This window comes from Mastigoproctus giganteus, chromosome 9 (assembly GCF_048544385.1).
Source record: "Mastigoproctus giganteus isolate SK-2022 chromosome 9, ASM4854438v1, whole genome shotgun sequence".
NCBI classification, from domain to species: domain Eukaryota; kingdom Metazoa; phylum Arthropoda; class Arachnida; order Uropygi; family Thelyphonidae; genus Mastigoproctus; species Mastigoproctus giganteus.
The window spans coordinates 212,503,648-212,528,142 of record NC_143583.1 but is presented as its reverse complement, the minus strand read 5'-3'; the positions used below and the strand labels follow the sequence as shown (position 1 = coordinate 212,528,142).

General features: G+C 37.9%; 1 protein-coding gene across 1 annotated transcript in view; it reads left to right on the top strand.

Moving 5' to 3' along the window:
• LOC150081103 (laminin subunit alpha-2-like) overlaps positions 1-24,495 on the top strand; it is a 707,948-nt gene that overhangs the window by 166,419 nt on the left and 517,034 nt on the right. Inside the window, exons 17-18 of the mRNA XM_090380924.1 lie at positions 114-224; positions 9,096-9,322. Coding sequence (XP_090237050.1) covers positions 114-224; positions 9,096-9,322 — 338 coding nt within the window. The remainder of the gene's footprint in view (positions 1-113; positions 225-9,095; positions 9,323-24,495) is intronic.

The window sequence follows — 24,495 nt, the reverse complement described above, 5'->3', positions numbered from 1 at the left end:
ATACTACTTAGAAATGAAACTTCATTGCTGCTAGTAATGTTTTTCTTTTTATTTTAAGAATAATATACTTTTATGTCTAGATACCACACTAAACTCAAACATTGTTTAAATAGTTATGTGCACCTGGATACCGTCTCATTGCCAGCATTTTACCTGGAGGTATATGTGAACGTTGTGACTGTTATAACCATGCATCATGTGATCCCATTACAGGACAGTGTTTGGTAAGCTGTATATAATTGTGAGTATACTTGCATTAGCCTTTGTTATTAAAACAGTCTGACATTTAAGATCTGATTTTACAAAGATTTAAATACTATTCATTTTGTGCATTTGTCAGAAACATTTCCTTTTTTGACATTTGTGCATTTGTCAGAAACATTTCCTTTTTTGACATTTGTGCATTTGTCAGAAACATAAATTTTGTTTTTCAAGAAATAATACCAATAAGAAATAAGTTCACATTTTATGGGAAAAAAGACAAAAAAAAGAAACACTATTGATTTTAAAAAAGCAATATGTTTTATAGTAATTTTAATATTTCTGATTTCTTAGAAAACAATATAGAACGATGGATCAGCTATGCATTCTCAGAAATATAGCCAGACTTATATTTGGAATCAGTTTATAAAGATGTTTCAGTCATCTATCCTTTTAAATTTTAAAGTTGATGAATATAGCTTTTGAACCTGTTAAGGTTTTGATACCATTTTCATATGAATGATTGTTGTATAAATTGGAGCAATGTGATTAGGGGTAAGGTACTACTGCTGTGGATAAACTGATGGTTCACTGGAAGGAAATAGTAGTTATAAGGAAACCCTGCTATTCCTGGACTGACATTATGATTGGGTTACCACATGGCTCGGTGCTTGTTCCATTTGACATACTTTTATTTTACTTTAAAAAAGAGGTAGGAAGTGACAGTCCTAAATTTTGCAGGCAGTGCATGGGTTAAAATTGAACAAAAAATTGAATCAATAACAGTTTTGCTCTGATTTTTCGTTTACTGTAATTTTCAGATGAAGCTTTTCAACTGCACAATATTATAGTAAGGGGATGCTGAAAATTCTTACCAAATTGAGTTGGTTTTGTGCCCTTTCACAACAAAAAAAAAAAAATCCACTGCTCTCTTTTTTATGACTTGTTTACAACTTATGCACCAACCGGGCTAGCCGGGTGGGTAAGGTGCCTGCCTGGCAACCCAAGGGTTGCAGGTTCGAATCCAGCCTCGGGCTTGGATCAGAGTAGAAAATGTAAAAAAAACTTTGGGCAGGTGCATTATGGCCACAGAAGCCAATGCACCAACAACTAAAAAAAAAAAAACTTATGCAATCATTTCTGACAAGCAAAATTTTAAGCACTGTTAATTATAAAACTGAGCTTCAAAGAAAAAAAAAAACTTTTCTAAAATTTACACCTCAAAATGCTTTCCACATCTTTTCTGGTTATGCTCAATAGAAACATCCTATACGTGTGTGCATGCATGTGTGTGCACACACACATGTATATGTACAATTATACATGTATAAATCAGCATGGATGGACTCTGTGTTACACACAAAATGTTTTTTTTTCCCCTCCATGAAAAATAAACTTGCTTGAAAAGTCTTTTCTTTCTGTATAATACTCCTTTGCATCTCAATCGTAACCCAAAGCAGATGACAATGTAAAAGCCATATTTTTACCACCAAATGTAACATCTTTGATCCAGCCTAGGGATCAAGGGCTTCTAGAATGTCTAAAGACAACATAGGCAAAAGTTTTTGAATTCAATTTTGGAAAATAAATAGAAGATATGAATATAGGTCTTATAGAATCATTAAAGTCATCAATATCAGAGATGTGTATGAGATTCCAAGTTCAATGTTTACTAAATTTTGGAGAAAAATTTGGCCTGGAGTTGACAACTCCAATGGAAGTCCTGAACTACAAGAAGGTAATGAAGAACATAGTTTAGTTGGCTAACTGATTTCACTAAATTTCATAGAGTAACTGATTTCACTAAATTTCATAGAGTAACTGATTTCACTAAATTTCATAGAGTAACTGATTTAAGAATTAAGGGTTCCAAAGCAAGAAGACATACAACAGCAGATATGACAATATTTTCAGCAAATCGTCACTGATTTATTGGAAATGACATTATAGACAATGCAGGAATCACATACTATGATGGAGACAGATTGGTCTAAATATGAATCATACATATCCAGGTCCAAAAATTTCCAACATTATATTGAACAATGATCATACATCCAGGTCTAACATATTGAATAACATTCTGATTCATAGATGAAGTGTTATGTCTACAAACAAAAACGTCACATCGTTTTTGTTTCTCTCTCTCTCTCTCTCTCTCTCTCTCTCTCTCTCATATAAATAATATACTTTTTTTTATGGTTCCCCACTTTAACTGACTTTAACTGGCAACTACTGTTCCCAACCAACTTGGGTAATAGGGTTTCTCCTGTGTGGTGTGTATAAATATATATGCCTGAGTACATACCTTTATATGTGCTTTCTGTCTTGATTATTTTGAAGAGTGTACTTTAACTTCATTTGTCTTATTTTGCCAAATTTTTTTTCTTTGCTTTGTGTTTTCATACATCTACTACCTATAATTACAATTTACAATTACTTATATAGCATTGGAATTACAAGTGATACAACTACTGATATTTATTCAAACTGTGTAAAACTAGGCATAACTTATTTGGTATAGTAGGAATTTTCTCACTAGTTTTGTTTTATAGTCAATTCTTTGTGACAAGACTTCCTCAATTCAGAGATTTCAGTCCCTAAACCTCCCAAACACTTCCTAGTCCATTTCACAAATATATGTGGTCTCAGTTCTAATGTCAACCATGTCCGTTTCCACTTGCAATCTGCCAAGCCCCATGTACTTTTTCGGACAGAATCTTAGTTATCAGTTGATTCAACCACTGCTCATCTCAGTTGTCCAAATTATTTGCTGTATGATTCCTTTCATCTCAAAGATGGTACTTGTGCATATATTCATTCCGATGTTCCGTGTCAGAGACTTGGTAATTTGGAATCTTCTAATTTTGATCTTCTCTGGCTAAAAATCTCTACCTCATTCTATAAAATTCATCTGTTGTCTTTACCGTTCTCCAACTCCACTAATCACTTGGAGCTCTCTGACTTCCTCTCTTTGCAACTTGACTTTCTCCAGTCCAACTTTCTTAACAATGAGGTAATTTTTCTTGGTGATTTTAATGTTCACAACTCCAGCTGGCTTCCATTCTCTAGTCACACAGACTCAGCTGGTCGAGATGCTGACGCTTTTGCAATTACTAATGACCTCACACAGATTGTTCATTTACCTATCAGAATACCAAACAACCCTAACCATACAGCCAACATGCTTGATCTTTTCCTCACAAACAACCCTTCTAAGTACACGGTTGAAGTGAGTGGTCCTTTAGCCACCTCAGATCACAACTTGGTGTTTTGTCTCTTCTCCAATGGAGCTTTTATCTTATGCCTATTCCCAACCTTGTGTTATTTGGCATAACAAGAATGCAAAATGGGATAACCTATGAGATTTCTTTTCTCTTCTTTTCCTTGGTCGGATTACTGTTTCAAAACTTCCGATGTCAACGTTTGCTCAGATCATGTCAGTGAAATTATTCTTGTAGGAATGGAATCTTTTATTCCACACTCCACTTTAAAATCTTATCCTTTATCTAAACCTTGGTTTTCCAATAAATTTGTTAGGGCATTTCAAGAAAGAATGTTGCATATTGTAATTGGCTTGTTTCCAATTCTTCAGTTTAATTTTCTGCCTACACCGAAGCTCACAAGAATTGTGAAGCAGTTAGTAATCAGCCAAAACTATATTTGAACAGGCTAAGGGTAGAAAACTTGCTTCTTGCCCTAATGATAGCTGAGCATTCTGGTCCCTTGCCAAAGCTATTGGCCACAACTTTTGCACATCTCTGCTCCCACCTCTGCCAAAACCAGATGGTTCTGTTGTCATTTCAGCCAAGGATAAAACTGACCTGCTAGTATCCCATTTTTCTTCCAACTCATGTATTAATGATCTTGGTAAAACACCTCCCACTATTTTCAGCATGCTCCATTCAATGCCTCCTGTGGCCTTCCGTCAAAAGGATGTCAGAAGGATTTTGATGAATCTGATGCTAAGAAAGCTCCAGGTCCTGATGGTATTCCTCCACTTGTTCTCAAATCCTGTGCTCCTGAACTTACTCCTTTTCTTTGCCACCTTTTTTCACTTTCTTATTCCAAAGGTGTTTTTCCTTCTGCTTGGAAATTTGCTCATATCCAGCCAGTTCCTAAAAAGGGTGACAAATCCCTCCCATCCAATTATCATCCCATTGCAATTACTTCTACTCTTTCTAAAGTAATGGAGAAATTAATTAACCACCAACTCTTAAACTACCTAGAAACCTTCCATCTGATCAACGATCGCCAGTATGGATTCCGTCAGTGTCGATCCACTGGTGATATTCTGGCTTATGTTACTCATTTATGGACAAATTCAATGGAAAAGTTTGGTGAAACACAAGCAGTTCCTCTTGACATCTCAAAGGCTTTCAAACGTGTTTGGCATAAAGGTCTTCTAAACAAGTTTCCATCTTATGGTTTGTTTGCCAACTGTTTTTTTTTAATTGGTTATCCAGTTTTCTTTCTGGTCGCTCACTGAGGGTGATGGTAGATGGCTCTCTGTCTTCTAACTTCTCCACTAATGCTGGTGTCCCTCAAGGTTTAGTTCTTTTCCCCCACTCTTTTCCTCTTGTATATTAATGACCTTCTTCCATTGACCAGAAATCTTATCCATAGTTTTGCCAATGATAGCACATTGCATTCCACTTTCCAGTTTGAGAAAACTTGCCCTACTCAATCAGCTTCAACTTCTCGAATATTTGCTACAAATTCCTTAAATGCCGATCTCCAGGTAATTCTCCAGTGGGGCAAAGACAACTTAGTTGATTTCAATCCTTCAAAAATTCAATCTTGTCTTGTATCTCCCAAAAAGGATTCTTCAGCTCCTATGCTTATTTTTGGTGACACTCTGATTTCTAGGCAAGATGATATATCTCTTTTGGGGATTACCCTGACTTCTAATTGCTCTTGGCACAAGCATATTACAAATATTGCTTCCTCTGCTTCTAAAAAACTTGGGTTTTCTCTTTTGCTCTCGGCGCTACTTTTCATCCAAACAGCTGTTCACTTTGTACAAATCGCAAATCCGCCCTACCATGGAATATTGTTCCCACATCTGGGGTGGTGCCTCCAAAACCTCTCTCAGGCTTCTACATTCCATTCAGAAGAGGGCAGTTAGGTTAATTAATGACTCATCTCTAACAGAGTCTCTCTCCACTTGCTGTCTTTGACATACTGTTTCTGTTGCATGCCTATTCTACAGATACTTCCATGGGCACTGTTCTTCTGAATTGGCTTCTGTAATTCCCTCTGTCTCTTTAAAACCAGTCTGAACATGTGCCGTCACCAGCCAACATCCATTTACTGTCCAACTTCAAACTCACAGAACCAACTTTTCATCTACTTTTCCTTGTTTATTCATTTAACTGCTGTTTTCTGGAACAACCTTCCTTGATACGTATTTCCTGAAAATTACAGTCTACTTAAGTTGAAGTCTAATGTTAACAAATATCTTCTTTCATCTTCTGAACCTCCAACCCAAGCACGGTACTAAGTACTATAGGTTCTAATACCTTGTGTTTGGGGTTTTCATAAAAAAAAACTCTTTCAATTAAGTGAAAAACAATTTCCAATTTAACAAAGTATTAAAAATATGTAAGCTAAATTAACTGATTATTCTGAAAAATATCATCTAATGCATGAAGCAAACTCCATTTTAAATAGTAGAATAAACTCGCATTCCAACATGCTACCTTATTAAATGAATTATTTCAAAAATATATGGCAGGTCATGAACAAGCTCTATTAGATAAAGCCTGAAATTCAACTGTGGCAGTCTAGTTCGTGCAGCAACCATGGTGAGGAAGTAATGCTTGCTTACCTCTGCATAAGACACAGTCATTTTACTCATTCATTTCTGCTGAGGGCAGATGACTCAACCTATGTGTGAGCAATGTGACACTTTTTAACTCAAAGACATTTTATGTGAGTGTCCACTTTATAGGCACAAACATATTTATATTTTACTGTTTTTAGCCATCTGACTGAGCTCAGTCAGATTTTATCTGACAATGTCAATTTTTCAACTGTTTTTAGTTATTTAAAATGTTTAAATATTTTTACACATTTAAAAGTTATTGTTTTATAAATATTTGGTGTATTTTTATTACTATACATTTTGATGTAGTGACCTAATTTCTTAGGTCATTGAAATGTTAATCTGCTCTTTTATATGGCCTGGTTTTGCTGCATTATAGCCTTAATTGCTAATGTGCCAGTAAAACCCAAAATAGCAACAAAAAAAAAAAAAAAAAGAATATATATATAAGTTACTCTGTGCTTATTCTAAGTAAGTTGAACTATAAAAATAAGCTCCAAGTTTTACAAGTCTGTAAAACTTGGAGGAGCTACATATAAATGGCAAAATTGTCTGTTAAATAACATTGAGTAACATTGAATAACATTGTTAAATAACATTGAGTAAGGTTAGAAAACCTTGTTTGATTGACCTGCACATTTTTAGTCTTGTAAAACTGTAGAAACTGAAACAACTACTAAGAATGATGGTGTTGTTCAGCATTTGCCAATTTTTTTCATAAAAATCATTTTGCTTCTTATGAACATTTACAAATTTAGTTTTGGATATCATCCAAACATATGAGGTCACATCACAAGATAACAATGTAAAAGCAGAATTTCATTTGTCGTTATACACCAATAACATAGACCATACCATTATTCATTAACACCAACTTCTTATGGAAGACAATACATTAAAGCAGCTTGAAATCCTCACTCTTGACAGTATTATAAAATTAATCATCTTTCTTATCCAAGCAAAGCATTTTAGATTTGGTTCATATTTAAGCAGGTATATGGACTGGTGGGCTTAGTAATTTCTGCTTTCCGTGAAGAAATTTATTTAGTGTCCATAGAAGAGATCATATTTTAAACCCTGTTCCCTTAAGCACTACACTGTTTGTCTAATATGCAGATGTGCTGTTGCTCAAGAAACAATTAAGCCTCTTTCAGAAGTTCAATTCATTTCATTGAGGGATTAAATTCTCCTGCAGCAAAGCCTTTCATACAGAATATTAATTTATCTTACCACAGCTAGTTAGCACATTTTTTAAAGCAAACGTTTTTCAGGAATAAATATCTTAACCCTACCCACCTCTTCATTTTTTTTTTTTTTTTTTTTTTTTTTATAAAACAGACTCCCAATTCAATAATTACAAAAATTACTTCAGCTATGACATTAAGGGTGTCAGTAATAGTCTACTTGGCACCTCCGTAGCCAGGTGGGCAGGAGTGGCAGCGCATAGCACACACTTCTTGATTAGATGGGGGTTCGAGTCCATGACCACCAAATACGGAGGATGCAGAAAGGTCAGGGAATGACCACTGCATATCCCTGGAGCAATATGGCCTTAGTTGCTAATGCTCCTAAAAACCAAATAACAACAACAATAGTCTGCTTAATTCAGTGCCAATCAGTTGCAGTACATGTTATTTTGTCAGTGTGCCATACAATTTGTTCCCACCATAATCTCCAAATAGTATGCATGTTATCACCAATCAAGTTTCTGCACTACTTACTCCAGGACAGAACTCAGCCAATGCATTCCTCCTCTCACCTCCCCTTAATATAACTGACACAAAAAAAGTCTGTCTTTAAGATTCTTAGTTCTTTGCTTTAATTCTTATTTTTAACAATGATAATCTTCAGGAAAACTTGTGCACTTTTTTTTTTTTTTTGTAATTTGAGGGAGGGGTTATTTCTTTCTTTTAATTTCACTTTCTCAACTCCATATTAATTTGATTCTTTTTTTAAACGCATTATACCTTATGGTTGAAAAGGAGGTAAGTCTCATATAAAGCAACCCATTCAAATGTTGAATTTCTGAAACAGGCTTTTGGAATAAACTGTTCAGAGATGCACCTATGTTGTTGAGACATTGGTCCTATGATGTCACAAGACAAGACATGTACTCAGCTTAGAATTTTAGTGGATGCTGGTGAAACCATTTGTGCAGTGGTCTTAACTTCATGCTTCACTTCATTCTTCGCTTCCTCCTTAACATGATGAATTCACTTCCATAGTACTTGCTAACCTGTATTGAAGCAAATAAGACTATATACTAGGGGTTATGTTGAGGTCTTACATTGTCATAACAAAGCACTCTGCAGTGATTTAAACTGACTAGCTGTTTTACTGTAGCAGTGGGTGATGACTGTGGCACCATGGGATGACCAGGCCGTTATTTCGATGGTTGTTCATTTTCACTCAAAAATTGCCTCACTGCACAGTGTGCTTATTTGGATGTATTCATGTTCATGTTCAAGTCAAAGCTATGAATCCTACTTCATGATTCATGTTGAGTATCTGTAAAGCAGATAACCAGGGTAGTGTTAGTTCTGCATTCTGTAAGTGTGGTCATTTATTTTGTGTATGATTCAACTGTTTATTTCAAAAGTATGTATTTTGCATGACTGTTAATAATTTCATAAGTTTCTTTTCCCTTCCAAAGTTATAATAGAAAACTTTTGAAAATAACTAAAATTGCTGCTAGCACTAAACATGATCCTACTTGGAGGTGCATATCTTTGCTGAAGCAAGTTAATGTGATGTGACTTGCAGCAAATGACTAAGCACACTTTTCTCATGTACATTACTCGTGTATGGTGGCAAAATTCTGGTATTCCAGATGACATCTTGTAAATGGAGTTTCATTAGTCCCATTTCCTGATGTTGAATAAATATTGCCTAATAAATATTGAATAAATAAAAATTGCCTAGGGGAGATAGCATTTCTGTTAGGAAGATGGTTGATTGGTTTTGGTCTACCTTTTAAATAAACTGTTATGCAATAATTATATAATTTATGTATTTATATAGTAACTATATAAACTATATAGTTTATGCTTATCTTTCCTTTAAACAGGAATGCTTAAATTTTACCACTGGTGAAAATTGTGATAAGTGCCTTCCAGGATATTATGGAAATGCCAGAATTGGAACACCTGAGGACTGCAAGAAATGTGCTTGCCCCCTGGAACAGCAAGAAAATAATTTTTCTCCAACATGCCAAGCTATAACAACATCTGCTGAAGAAAGTGATTATATTTGTACTGCTTGCCCTCAGGGTTATGAAGGGGATAAATGCGAGAGGTATAGTTCACCAATTAGCAATAACTGAGAAAATTATTACTAGTTATTCAGAAATGTCATAATTATATCATAAAATTTAGATATTTAAATTTACTTCTGAGTTTGCCATTTCTAGTAAAAAATGTATTGATTATACACCTAACTGTCCATTTTACCATAATGGACAGTTTCAAAACTGTTTTCCTACAATAAGTAGGAAAACAGTTTTGCTTCCTTTTGTAGTTAAGTTGCCCTTGTTGAGTGAGTAATCTTAATGTAGGTAATTTGAGTTGTTTTTTTTTTCTGTACAAGTGTTCATTATAACTCTGATTAGCTCATGTGAAGTACCTTACTCCCTCCATTTGAAATCTGCTAACCTTGATGGAAGCCTATGGAATTCCTGCCTTGTGGGATTTGAACCCAGACCTCTCAGAACAATTGACAATTAATAAAAACATTACAGTTGAGGAAGGTATTCATTATATTTAAAGCAGCAAAGCCTATTGAGCCCAACAGGGCACTTCAAATATTACAACATCAAATGTAAATAATCAAAAGGGGAAAAAAAAGAGAGAAAAGAAATACACAAATACCACCATTAGAATGAAATCAAAACTAATTCGTTACATTAGAATGAAACCAAAATTGGTTTGATAAAATACACATCAAAATCCCATTGTGTTATCATGCTATATAAAAAAATCCCTGTACTGAAATATAACAATCTGTGCCAAAATGCTCTTGTTGAGATTAAGTTCTTGCCTGTGATTTCTATTGATTTTTAACCATTTTTGTTGTTACAAAATTAGTCATGTTTTTGATTTGCTATTTTTGTACATATATATATATATTGTGTATGTAGCTATATATAAAGAAAATAATAAAAGAACAAAAAATAGAAACAAGAAAAAATCAGAATAGCAAACATCAGTGGTTGCAAAGTAATACATACCACATGTTGTGAAAACATAATTTAAGTATAATTGAAAAATATGCCAGTGGTGTCATAAGCCTAGTAAAAGTGATAAATAGAAATTAAACCAGCACATACCACAGCAACAAACCATGAAGGGGGGCATAAATCAAGATAAAGGGTGTTACAGAAAGAAAACATTCCTGCTTCTAAGCTTGATATTTAGATAAAATTTAAAATGTTAAGCTGAAATTATGTAGAAATTTTTATTAATCATTTCAGCAGTGAGCTCACTGAATGTAGGTAGACTTGTTGGTTAGATTTATTATTAGTATTAGCCATATAGTGCAAGGAAGCCACAGGCTTTTGCTACACCGGCCAAAAAAAGGAAAAGTAGATAAGAAAATACAAATTATGTCTCCCTCCTCATGTAGGTCACTATCCAGTTGACATTTGAATTTCACGGAGGATGCGGAAAGGTCAGGAAATGACCACCGCATATCCCTGGAGCAATATGGCCTTAGTTGCTAATGCTCTTAAAAACCAAATAACAACAACATTTGAATTTCATCAGACTATCACTCTGAAGAAGTCATCTTTCAGAGGCAACTTACAGTAATCAACAACTTGCTGGCTAAAAGAAAGCTTCTCCTGTAATTTTAATTTATATCCTGCAGTTCTGGAATTCTTTATATAAAAGTAAAAATTCCACCTTCATTCAGTTTACTAATATCTCAGAGCCTTATAAACCTTCTAGTTGCCACTTAAAGTCTTTCAATTGCCTGCATAATTGAAGTCTTATTTTTGATTGGCCCTTTTGCCAATCTCACCATATGAGTTGCCTGTCTTTGGACCCTTTAAAGAAGCATAATGTCTCTTTTTCAGATGAAGTCTCCATACTTGGATACAGTATTCCAAATACAGTAATTGTGTTAAAATGGGGAAATTAATTTCCCAGATATTGACTAGAATTTGTGGGTTGGTCACTCACACACTAGCAAGGCTTTTGTTGATTTATTGGATGATTGTTTCCTACAGCAGCATGTTCGGGAGGCAACTAGAGGGAGTAATACTCTTGATCTGATTATCAGTAGTGATCCTTCATGCATTAAGAATATGCAGATAAAGCAACCACTAGGTGGCAGTGATCAAAGTGTGCTGAAGTGATATTTACTCAAAGAGGTAACTACCATTAGGGGTAAAGAGAAGGGGTTTTGCATTCGTAAAGACGACTATGGAGGTCTGAGACAGTATTTAAATTCTGTATGTTGGGACCAACTGATGATGTAACCAACAGCAAATCAAAATGGGAAGCATTCAAAGAATTAATCTTGGAAGCTCCTAGGCTTTTCATGCCAACTAAGAAATATTATTCAAGATTTAGGCCTAAATGGATGTCAAATGAACTAATGAGACATGTGGCAGAGAAGAAAAATGCATGGGATACATATAACTTAACAGGTGACACGGAAGCCTATGAAGATATAAGCTGGTTGGTAACCAAGTCATAAAGGAGGTTAGGCAGGCAAAGGCAGATTACGAGAAATCTTTGGCAGAGGATGCAAAGAAAACCAGCGAAGAGTTCTTTACTTACGTAAACTCTAAGAGCATTAGCATTAGTAGAGGCATTTGATGTAAGAAAGCAAGCTTATGCAGCATCAGCCAAAAAAAAAAAAAAAACCCACTTCCACTTCACCCCTCTGTTCATTCAAAATACCTGTCCAGCTGAGCCTTAAACTTATTTAGGCTATCAACCTCCACCACAAGGGATGGAAGTCTGTTCCACCAACCAACCACCCGCTGGCTAAAGGCAAATTTCCGCACGTCTATCCTACATCTGTCTTTCCTCAATTTGAATTTATGCCCTCTCAGGTGATTTTTCTGAGCTAGAGGAAGAATCCCATCAGCATTGAGCATGCTTAAACCATTCAAGGCTTTATACACCTCTATCAGATCACCTCGCTGGTGCCTAGTCTCCAGACACTGTAATTTGCAAAATTTAAGCCTTTCTTCATAAGAGCACCCCTTTGTTCCATTCACTAATCTTGTTGCCCTTCTCTGTACTCGTTCCAGCAGCTCTACATCCTTCTTGAAATGAGGTCTCCAGACCTGTATACAGTACTCTAGGTGTGGCCTGACCATCGCCTTATACAATGGAATAATCACCTCCTTATCCCTGCTGGAAAAATTCCTGTATATCATAGACAATACTCCATGAGCTACTCTTGCAGCCCGTCTGCACTGCTCAGAGAACTTCATATCTGCCTGCACAACCACCCCCAAGTCCCTTTCATTCTCTACCACTGTCAGTGTAGTACCACAGAGTTGATACGTTGCTCTGGGGTTGCTGTTTCCCATGTGTAGTACTTTACATTTATCAATGTTAAACTTCATTTGCCACCTCTCAGCCCATCTGCTCAACCTTTCCAGATCCTGTTGCAGCAGCATAGTGTCAGTAGTGTCCTTGACAACGCTGCCAACCTTTGTATCATCTGCAAACTTGGACATTAAGCCCAATATACCATCATCAATATCATTTATAAATACAGAAAACAATAATGAACCCAACACTGAGCCCTGAGGGGCTCCACTAATAACATCAGTCCACGATGAGCAGTGTCCATTGATTACCACTCTCTGTCTTCTCCCCCTCAACCACCCTTTTATCCATAGCAGCAATTTGCCTCCAATGTCACACTGCTCCAATTTGTGTAGCAGTCTTCCATGTGCAACAGTATCAAAAGCCTTTCTAAGATCCAAATATATGATATCAAAATTATTCTTTGTATCCAGTTCCTTTGTGACTACATCATAGTATCTAATCAAATTTGTCAGACAAGACTTCCCCTTAACAAAACCATGCTGTGTCTGAGCTATAACGGAAGTCTTGTCTAAATGATCCTGCAGTGCTTCTTTAACCAGTGCCTCCATTAATTTTCCTGGAACAGAAGTTAAGCTCACAGGTCTATAATTTGGAGGGGGAGCTCACAGGTCTATAATTAGGGCTAGCTTGGGGGGAGACAAAGACCAATAGATTGACAGTAGCCACTGGCAGAGGTGAAAGAGATTCTTGCACTGCTTCTATTAGAATGAGCAGAAGCCTGAAAAACAAGATGCATGGTATTTCAGAGACTGCTGGGAGCCATTGCGGTACAAGTAAACACATGGGTTGTGTTAGGGTAGCTAAGAATAGAAACAGGTGCAGGTATACTTGCGTGTACACCAATGCTAGGAGTTTAGTAAATAAATTTGATGAATTTGAGGTATTGCTCAAAACATCGAAGGCAGATATTGTTGGGATATCAGAGACGTGGTGTCACACAGATATAAGGGATGCAGAACTGCAATTTGGGGAGTACAACGTCTACAGAAAGGATAGACAGGATAGGAAGGGAGGAGAGGTTATGTTATTAGTTAAGAAATACATAAAAACCAAGGAAGTGAAGCCAGTCGACATCGCTGGACAGTGCAGTGTGGAGTCAGTTTGGTGTGACATAAACATTGGGAGATCAAAATTGAGAGTAGGAGTGTGCTATAGGCCTAATGACTCTGATGAGTATAATAAGGAACTGTACAGGGAAATAGAGTGGGCCAGTAAATCAGAGTGTCTTATAATGGGAGATTTTAATTTCCCAGATATTGACTGGAATTTGGGGGCTGGTTACTCACACACTAGCAGGACTTTTGTGGATTTATTGGATGATTGTTTTCTACATCAGCATGTTCGGGAGGCAACTAGAGGGAGTAATACTCCTGATTTGATTATCAGCAGTGATTCTTCATGCATTAAGAATCTGCAGATAAATGAACCACTAGGTGGCAGTGATCACAGTGTGCTGAAGTGGGATTTACTCAAAGAGGTAACTACCATTAGGGGTAAAGGGAAGGGTTATTGCTTCCGTAAAGGCGACTACGATGGACTGAGACAGTATTTAAATTCTATACAGTGGGACCAACTGATGATGTTACCAACAGCAAATTCAAAATGGGAAGCATTCAAAGAACTTATCTTGGAAGCTACTAGGCTTTACGTACCAACTAAGAAATATTGTTCAAGGTTTAGGCCAAAATGGATGTCAGATGAACTAATGAGGCATATGGCAGAGAAGAAAAATGCATGGGATACATACAAATTAACACATGACACAGAAGCCTATGATAGATACAAGTTGATATGCAACCAAGTTACAAAGGAGGTTAGGCAGGCGAAGGCAGATTACGAGAAATCCTTGGCAAGGGATGCAAAGAAAAACAGCAAAGAGTTCTTTACTTATGTAAACTCTAGAAGGAAGGGGATGAATCAGATTGGTCCACTTGATATTGATGGGTCAAGTGTTGATGATCCTGCTCAGTTAGCTAACAAACTAAATGAATATTTTGCATCGACATTCACACATGAGGAGTTATTCAGCGAGGGGAATGCCAGAGGTGTATTCAACTCTAGCAGTAAGCTACAGAATCTTGAAATAACTGGGAGTAAAGTGGAGGTGAAACTGTTGAAGATAATCACAAGAAAGGCACCCGGGGTGGATGGGATCTATCCAGTTATATTAAAGGAGGCAGCAAAGGAAGTAAGCAAACCCTTAGCCATAATTATGAGAGCTTCCTTGGACTCAGGGGAGGTACCCATAGACTGGAAATGTGCAAATGTGACCCCAATTCACAAAGGAGGATCAAAGGCTGACACAAGTAACACAAGCTGACACAGAAAGAGGAAGGGGATGAATCAGATTGGTCTGCTTGATGTCGATGGTTCAACTGCTGATGATCCTGCTCAGGTAGATAACGAACTGAGTATTTTGCATCTATATTCACACATTAAGAGTTATTCAATTAGGGGAATGCCAGATGTGAACTAAACTCTGGCAGTGAGCTAGATGATTTTGTAATAACTGAGAACAAAGTGGAGGAGAAATTGTTCAAGATAAAAGTAAGGCACCTGGGGTGGATGGGTTCTATCCAGTTATATTAAAAGAGACAGCAAAGGAAGTAAGCAATCCGTTAGCCATAATTATGAGAGCTTCCTTAGACTCAAGGGGGGTACCCATGGACTGGAGAAGTGCAAATGTGACCCCAATTCACAAAGGAGGATAAAACGGCGACACAAGTAATTGCAGACCTGTTAGTGTAGCTACTGTTCCAGGGAAATTAATGGAGGCATTGGTTAATGAAGCACTACAGGATCATCTAGACAAGACTTCAGTTATAGCTCAGACACAGCATGGGTTTGTTTAGGAAAGTCTTGTCTGACTAATTTGATGGGATACTATGATGTGGTCACAAAGGAACTGGATGCAAAGAATAATTTTGATATCATAAATTTGGATCTTAGAAATGCTTTTGATACTGTTGCACATTGAACACTGCTGCACGAATTGGAGCAGTGTGGCATTGGAGGCAAATTGCTGCTATGGATAAAGGGATGGTTGAGTGGAAGAAGACAGAGTGGTAATCAATGGACACTGCTCTTCGGGGACTAATGTTATTAGTGGAGTCCCTCGGGGTCAGTGTTGGGTCCATTGTTGTTTTCTGTATTTATTAATGATATTGATGATGGTATATTAGACTAAATGTCCAAGTTTGCAGATGATATGAAGGTTGGCAGGGTGGTTAATGACAGTACGCTGTTGCAACAGGATCTAGAAAAGTTGAGCAGATGGGCTGAGGGGTCGCAACTGAAGTTTAACATTGATAAATTTAACGTAGTGCATATGGGAAGCAGTACCCTCAGATTAATGTATCAACTGTGTGGTACTACACTGACAAGTGCAAAGTGTGTTAGTTGTCTGACGGCACCAGGGGTTTTCCCCATCTCCGCGTTGTGTACTTTGTTTGTGTATTAGCATTAGTAGAGGCATTTGATGCAAGAAAGCAAGCTTATGCAGCATCAGCCAAGGAAAAAAAAAAAAAAAAAAACCCACTTCCACTTCACCCCTCTGTTCGTTCAAAATACCTGTCCAGCTGAGCCTTAAACTTATTTAGGCTATCAACCTCCACCACAAGGGATGGGAGTCTGTTCCACCAACCAACCACCCTCTGGCTAAAGGCAAATTTCTGCACGTCTATCCTACATCTGTCTTTCCTCAATTTGAATTTATGCCCTCTCAGGTGATTTTTCTGAGCTAGAGGAAGAATCCCATCAGCATTGAGCATGCTTAAACCATTCAAGGCTTTATACACCTCTATCAGATCACCTCGCTGGTGCCTAGTCTCCAGACACTGTAATTTGCAAAACTTAAGCCTTTCTTCGTAAGAGCACCCCTTTGTTCCATTCACTAATCTTGTTGCCCTTCTCTGTACTCGTTCCAGCAGCTCTACATCCTTCTTGAAATGAGGCCTCCAGACCTGTATACAGTACTCTAGGTGTGGCCTGACCATTGCTTTATACAATGGAATAATCACCTCCTTATCCCTGCTGGAAAAATTCCTGTATATCATTGACAATACTCCATGAGCTACTCTTGCAGCCCATCTGCACTGCTCAGAGAACTTCATATCTGCCTGCACAACTACCCCCCAAGTCCCTTTCATTCTCTACCACTGTCAGTGTAGTACCACAGAGTTGTGGTACTACACTGACAGTAGTACAGAACTCTGTGAAGGCCGGAGATTTTCATACTACACTGACAGTGGTAGAGAATTAAAAGGAGCTGGGTTTAATTGTGCAGGCAGATATAAAGTTTTCTGAGCAGTGCAAACTGTCTGCAAGAGTAAGTCATGGTGTCTTGTCAATGGAATACAGGAATTACAGAAAACAGCAATTTATCTAGCAGGGATAAGGAGATGATTATCCCCTTATATAAGGCAATGGTCAGGCCACACCTTGAGTACTGTATACAAGTCTGGAGGTCTCATTTTAAGAAGGATGTAGAGCTGCTGGAATGAGTACAGAGAAGAGTAAAGAGATTAGTGAATGGAACAAAGGGTTGCTCTTACAAAGAAAGGCTTAGGTTTTGCAAATTACAGTGTCTGCAACCTAGGAACCTGCAAGGTGATCTGATTGAGGTGTATAAAGCCTTGAGTGGTTTGAGCATGCTCAATGCTAATGGAATTCTTCCTCTTGCTCAAAATAATCACCTGAGATGGCATAAATTCAAATTGATAGGATAGATGTGCTGAAGTTTGCCTTTATTCATCAGGTGGTTGACTGCTGGAACAAACTTCCATCTGTCATTGTAGAAGTTGATAGTTTAAATAGATTCAAGGCAGAACTAGACAAACATTTGGAGCGAGTAGATGGATGAAATGAGAAGGGTGTGTGTGTGTGTGGTTTTTTTTTTTTTTTTGGCTGATGCTATGTAAGCTTGCCTTCTTGCATCATGTGCCTATGCTAATTAGTAGGTTAATTAGCACATTACAATTGCATTATACAGAAACTACTCCTTCTCTTACCAAACCAGAAATGGTTGATGGACCATCCACCAGTAAAGGAAGATGGAAAGAAGCAAACAAAAAAAAAAAAAAAAAAAACACCACTTCCTATTCTAGCTTATAATAAGGGAAAGGCAGGCATTGATCTGTCAGATCAAATGAGTTCATATGCCACAACACTAAGAAAGGGGAAAAGTGGTACTGGAAATTAGGGATAGAATACGTACTCGGAATATCAGTTGTCAATTTGTATGTGGTATACTAGAGTGCTTCGTGAAAACAAATAAAAATAAGAAGCTTTTGGGAAGAGGTAGTTATGGATTTGCTAAATATAGAACGGAAAGAGAAATGTGAAAAGCCAAAATGTGGTAACACTCATATACTAACGACAAAAATCAACACAAACAACAAGAAAGTTAGAAGGATGTGCATTTTTTGTTACACAAAATTGAGAGTCAGAAGGAAGATCAGTTGCTAACAGAAAGGGGAAAAGAGTTTCGACATATTGCCCAGACTGTATTCATCAGCCTTTCATGTGTTTAGAGTGTTTTGGACAACACCATAAATCAAAATAAATATAATTACAATTTTATAATTTTGTAATTATAAAATTTGTAATAATAAAGAATTTTTAAATAATGATCAGTTACTTGCTTATTTTTTCTCATAGTGCCATGCAAATTTCATCACAGGTAATACTCGTTGGTACTCGTTGAGAACGAGGGTAGCCTGTGCGAACGTACATTTTTGCCGCTCCTGGAACAGAGAAGTTTTTTCTGATTTATTTTCTGTTTTATTAGCTTAAATTGGCATATTAACTTATTTTCTAGAGTAGTTTTATATTCTTATTTACGATACTTAGATTAAAGTAACTTAGATAGAGATTTTGTAGGTATTACTTAGTATTGGAAAGGGTATCAAATCCACGTGTTTACCGTTCGTAATTGCCGCCATTGTAACGCGATACAAAATATCTCGAAATAGATAGCATAAGCTTAATATAGTATAGTATAGTACATAATATTGTCAATTAATCAGATAATTAATCTTGTTGAACTTCATTGTCAATTAAATTGTACTTTTAATTATACATATGACTTGGGTTACGTAACAAATAATTAGTAAAAAATAAATAATTAATACTTAACTTGATACGGAAGTTACATAAAGGGATTTTGTAGATAACACTCGATACTAAAACATAAATATAGCATTATAACTGTGTTGAGATATAAGTTTAGGGTTTTAATTTTGTACTGAAATTGAAATTTTATTGAAATTAAATCGAAATCATGACTCTGACCAGAGCAGCAAAGCAAAAGGCTCAAGCTAATGGGAGTGCTGTGGCTCAGGGGAGAACTAAGGAGGGCAGTTGCCCTCTGAATCACAGCCTATTAAAATGCACTACTTGCTTGATGTTTGTGGAGCAGTCAGGTACAGGACATGATACTGCCATGGGGGATGTCCTTGTGTGTGCGCGATGAAAGGAGTGTAAGGAAATCAGGCGACAACTCAGCATTGTTATGGGCCTATATTGAGAGCTTGAAGGACAGGGTGGATGCCCTCGAAGGATTAAGAGTGAGGGGCCCATCAAGCTCTCAGCTGCCCACACCAATGCCAGAGCTTGCACTTGGTCATAATGCAACACAGCAGCAGCCCCCAAGACAGAATGCGCTGGTCCCAAAGGAACTAGTAGTTGTTGGTGACTATTGTCAGGGAAACGGGAAACATGCTTTGTAAAAAGGATAGGTGGAACAGGACCAGGGTATGTCTGCCAGGGGCAAAGGTTGATGACGTTGTAGAGCGGATATCACATTTTAAGGGCACAAAAGGTGATATAGTTGTACACGTTGGCACTAATGATATTAAGAGTAGGAGACCAGCGGAATTTATTAACAAGTACAGGTCACTGTTGAAAAAAAGCCATGAATTAGAGTTGAATTTGAAAGTGAATGCAATTCTGCCCAGACACGATAGGAGGAAGTATATTATGAGAGCCCTGTCGATCAATTCGGCCCTGGAAGGATTGTGCAAGGCTCAAGGGGTAGAATTTTTTTCAGCCTGGTCTGTACATGTTAACAGGAGAGACTGCTTCTACAGGGATGGGATACACTTAAATAGAAAGGGTGCAAGAATGTTTGCTGATGCTATCGAGGCAGTGTTAGGTGGGTCGGAAAACTGCTAGAATGGGGGGATACAAGGACTAATAGATTAACAGTAGCCACTGGCAGAGGTGAAAGTGATTCTTGCATTGCTTCTATTGGAATGAGCCGCAGCCTGGAAAATAAGATGCAGGATATTTCAGAGACTGCTGGGAATCATTGGGGTACAAATAAACACATAGGTTGTGTTAGGGTAGCTAAGTAAAATAACAGGTGCATGTATACTTGCGTGTACACCAATGCTAGGAGTTTAGTAAATGAATTTGAGGTATTGCTCAAAACATCAAAGGCAGATATTGTGGCAATTTCAGAGACGTGGTGTCACACAGATATAAGGAATGCAGAACTGGAATTTGGGGAGTACAATGTCTACAGAAAGGATAGACAGGGTAGGAAGGGAGGAGGGGTTATGCTATTAGTTAAGAAACACATAAAATCCAAGGAAGTGAAGCCAGTCGACATTGCTGGACAGTGCAGTGTCGAGTCAGTTTGGTGTGACATAAGCATTGGGAGATCAAAATTGAGAGTAGGAGTGTGCTATAGGCCTAATGACTCTGATGAGTATAATAAGAAACTGTACGGGGAAATAGAGTGGGCCAATAAATCAGAGAGTCTTATAATGGGGGATTTTAATTACCCAGATATTGACTGGAATTTGGGGACTGGTCACTCACACACTACCAAGGCTTTTGTGGATGATTGTTTTCTACATCAGCATGTTCGGGAGGCAACTAGAGGGAGTAATACTCTTGATTTGATTATCAGTAGTGATTCTTCATGCATTAAGAATCTGCAGGTAAATGAACCACTAGGTGGCAATGATCACAATGTGCTGAAGTGGGATTTACTCAAAGAGGTAACTACCATTAGGGGTAAAGGAAAGGGTTATTGCTTTCGTAAAGGCGACTATGTGGGACTGAGACAGTATTTAAATTCTATACAGTGGGACCAACTGATGATGTTACTAACAGCAAACTCAAAATGGGAAGCATTCAAAGAACTTATCTTGGAAGCTACTAGGCTTTACATACCAACTAAGAAATATTGTTCAAGGTTTAGGCCTAAGTGGATGTCAGATGAACTGATGAGACATATGGCAGAGAAGAAAAATGCATGGGATATATACAAATTAACACGTGACACAGAAGCCTATGATAGATACAAGTTGATATGTAACCAAGTTACAAAGGAGGTTAGGCAGGCGACGGCAGATTATGAGAAATCTTTGGCAAGGGATGCAAAGAAAAACAGCAGACTTCTTTACTTATGTAAACTCTAGAAGGAAGGGGATGAATCAGATTGGTCCACTTGATATCGATGGGTCAACTGTTGATGATCCTGCTCAGGTAGCTAACAAACAATGAATATTTTGCATCGACATTCACACATGAGGAGTTATTCAGCGAGGGGAATGCCAGAGGTGTATTCAACTCTGGCAGTAAGCTAGAGAATCTTGTAATAACTGAGAGTAAAGTGGAGGAGAAATTGTTGAAGATAAATACAAGAAAGGCACCTGGGGTGGATGGGATCTATCCAGTTATATTAAAGGAGACAGCAAAGGAAGTAAGCAAACCCTTAGCCATAATTATGAGAGCTTCCTTGGACTCAGGGGAAGTACTCATGGACTGGAGATGTGCAAATGTGACCCCAATTCACAAAGGAGGATCAAAGGGCGACACAAGTAATTATAGACCTGTTAGTTTAACTTCTGTTCCTGGAATATTAATGGAGGCACTGGTTAAAGAAGCACTGCAGGATCATCTAGACAAGGCTTCAGTTATATCTCAGACACAGCATGGTTTTGTTAAGGGTAAGTCTTGCCTGACCAATTTGATTGGATACTATGATGCAGTCACAAAAGAACTGGATGCAGGGAATAACTTTGATATTATATACTTGGATCTTAGAAAGGCTTTTGATACTGTTGCACATGGAAGACTGCTGCACAAATTGGAGCAGTGTAGCATTGGAGGCAAATTGCTGCTGTGGATAAAGGGGTGGTTGAGGGGGAGAAGACAGAGAGCGGTAATCAATGGACACTGCTCATCGTGGGCTAATGTTATTAGTGGAGTCCCTCAGGGTTCAGTATTGGGTCCATTATTGTTTTCTGTATTTATAAATGATATTGATGATGGTATGTCAAGCTTAATGTCCAAGTTTGCCGACGATACGAAGGTTGGCAGGGTTGTCAAGGACACTACTGACACTATGCTACTGCAACAGGATCTGGAAAGGTTGAGCAGATGGGCTGAGAGGTGGCAAATGAAGTTTAACATTGACAAATGTAAAGTACTACATATGGGTAACAGCAACCCCAGAGCAACGTATCAACTCTGTGGTACTACACTGACAGTGGTAGAGAATGAAAGGGACTTGGGGGTGGTTGTGCAGGCAGATATGAAGTTCTCTGAGCAGTGCAGACGGGCTGCAAGAGTAGGGCAAGAGTAGGTCATGGTGTATTGTCGATGATATATAGGAATTTTTCTAGCAGGGATAAGGAGGTGATTATTCCCTTGTATAAGGCAATGGTCAGACCACACCTAGAGTACTGTATACAGGTCTGGAGGCCTCATTTCAAGAAGAATGTAGAGATGCTGGAACGAGTACAGAGAAAGGCAACAAGATTAGTGAATGGAACAAAGGGGTGCTCTTACGAAGAAAGGCTTAAGTTTTGCAAATTACAGTGTCTGGAGACTAGGCGCTGGCGAGGTGATCTGATAGAGGTGTATAAAGCCTTGAATGGTTTGAGCATGCTCAATGCTGATGGGATTCTTCCTCTTGCTCAGAATAATCACCTGAGAGGGCATAAATTCAAATTGAGAAAAGACAGATGTAGGATAGATGTGAGGAAATTTGCCTTTAGCCAGCGGGTGGTTGGTTGGTGGAATAGACTTCCATCCCTTGTCGTGGAAGTTGATAGCCTAAATAAGTTTTTAAGGCTCAGCTGGACAGGTATTTCGAACGAACAGATGGGTGAAGCGGAAGTGGTTATTTTTTATTTATTATTATTTTTATTTTATTTTATTTTTTTTTTTTTGGGGCTGATGCTGCATAAGCTTGCTTTCTTGCATCAAATGCCTCTACTAATGCTAATGCTAACACCAGGGGCTACATTTTTCAAAAATAACGTAAATTTCCAACAATTGTCAGCACTATATAGCCAACGCAGCTCCCGCTGGAACAGGGGGTGTTGGCAATATATATCCGATGCGGCACCTGAAAAACGTTGTCGTGTTGGACATATATGGCTGACGTGGCAGTCAACGTGTCAAAGCCTGTTCAAGTTATCCTGAAGCAGCACTGGTTATCGCTGATAATGACTCTCCCAATCTGTGTTGTTTGCAAATTTTGACATCATGCCCTTTATCCCTTCGTGAATGTCACTTATGAAAATCAGACACAGCAGTGATTCAAGAACTGATACTTGGAGAATCTCACTTCTGACATTACACCAATCTGAAGAATATCCATTAATCATAACCCTCTAGAAAGATTCTAAGATGGATTGTGAAGTGGCCTTACAGCCAACCGACACTCCAATCCAAAGGAATTTCTCAAGACCTATTCATCATCATCAGCCATTTTCAATCCACTGCAGGATGAAGGCCTCCCCAGCAACTTTCCAGTTCCTTCTGTTTTGTGCAATGGCCATCCATTTATTACCCATGAACTCATGAATTTCATCTGTCCATCTCTGTTGTTGTCTTCCAGGTTTTCTTCTAGCTCCTCTTGGGTACCATTCTGTTATTTTCTTAGTCCATCTGCCATCATGTCTTCAAGCTATGTGTCCTGCCCAAGACCATTTTAGTTCTTTAGTTTTGATAAGAATGTCCTTTACTTGAGTTTGCTGCCTAATCCATGTGTTTCTCTTCTGATCTAACAGTCTGATTCCCAATATAATTCTTTCCACTCTTCGCTGTGTAGTTCTCAGCTTCTCTGCCACTCTTTTGGTGAGTGACCAAGTTTCACTTCCATGAGTCATGGTGGGGAATATACATTGGTTCATTATTTTACGTTTCAGACAAATTGGGATATTGCTCCTCAGTAGTCCCAACTGTGGGTCCTCCAATTACACTCAGTGATCGTTCGGCAACAGAAATGACTTTCCCTAACTGTAAAGGCAACCATCCTGCTTATTCTAGGACATGAGACAAATGGAAAACTGAAAAGAAAATTGTAAAATACAAAACTGAAAATAAAGTAAGCTTTCAAGAAGAAAGGAAATTAATTGCTCCCAGTATTTCTAAACGTACATACTCCAGTGTGGTGCAAAAATATCAATCAGTGGCTACCCAAACTGATGTTACAGTCCCCTCCAACACTTCAATCTGTGAATGGGCTCTGACTGTTCTCTCTCAGCAACAGTCCAATATCCCCAAACAGTTGAACCAGGCAAGCAATACTGCTCTTACAGTACCAGTGAAATCTCCTCCTCCTCCAATGGATGCTGCTGCATCAAATAATCGAGGCTCAAACATAAAAACAAATATTCAGGACACATCCATGGATACAATTGACTCATCCAGACAGGAAGACCCAATCTTAGAGATATATGCAGAATAAGATATGGACACTGGTCAGCCATTCTTACATGAGCACTTTTGGTAGCTCACAGAATGTCAAGGTGGTAAGGTGGTAGTCAATTTCATTCCAAATGTTTTGCAGCATCTCTTAAGAAATGAAGTCATTGCCTGCTCAGTCCAGGAACTCCATGACTTTTTTTTTGCATATACCTTGTCCTTACATAG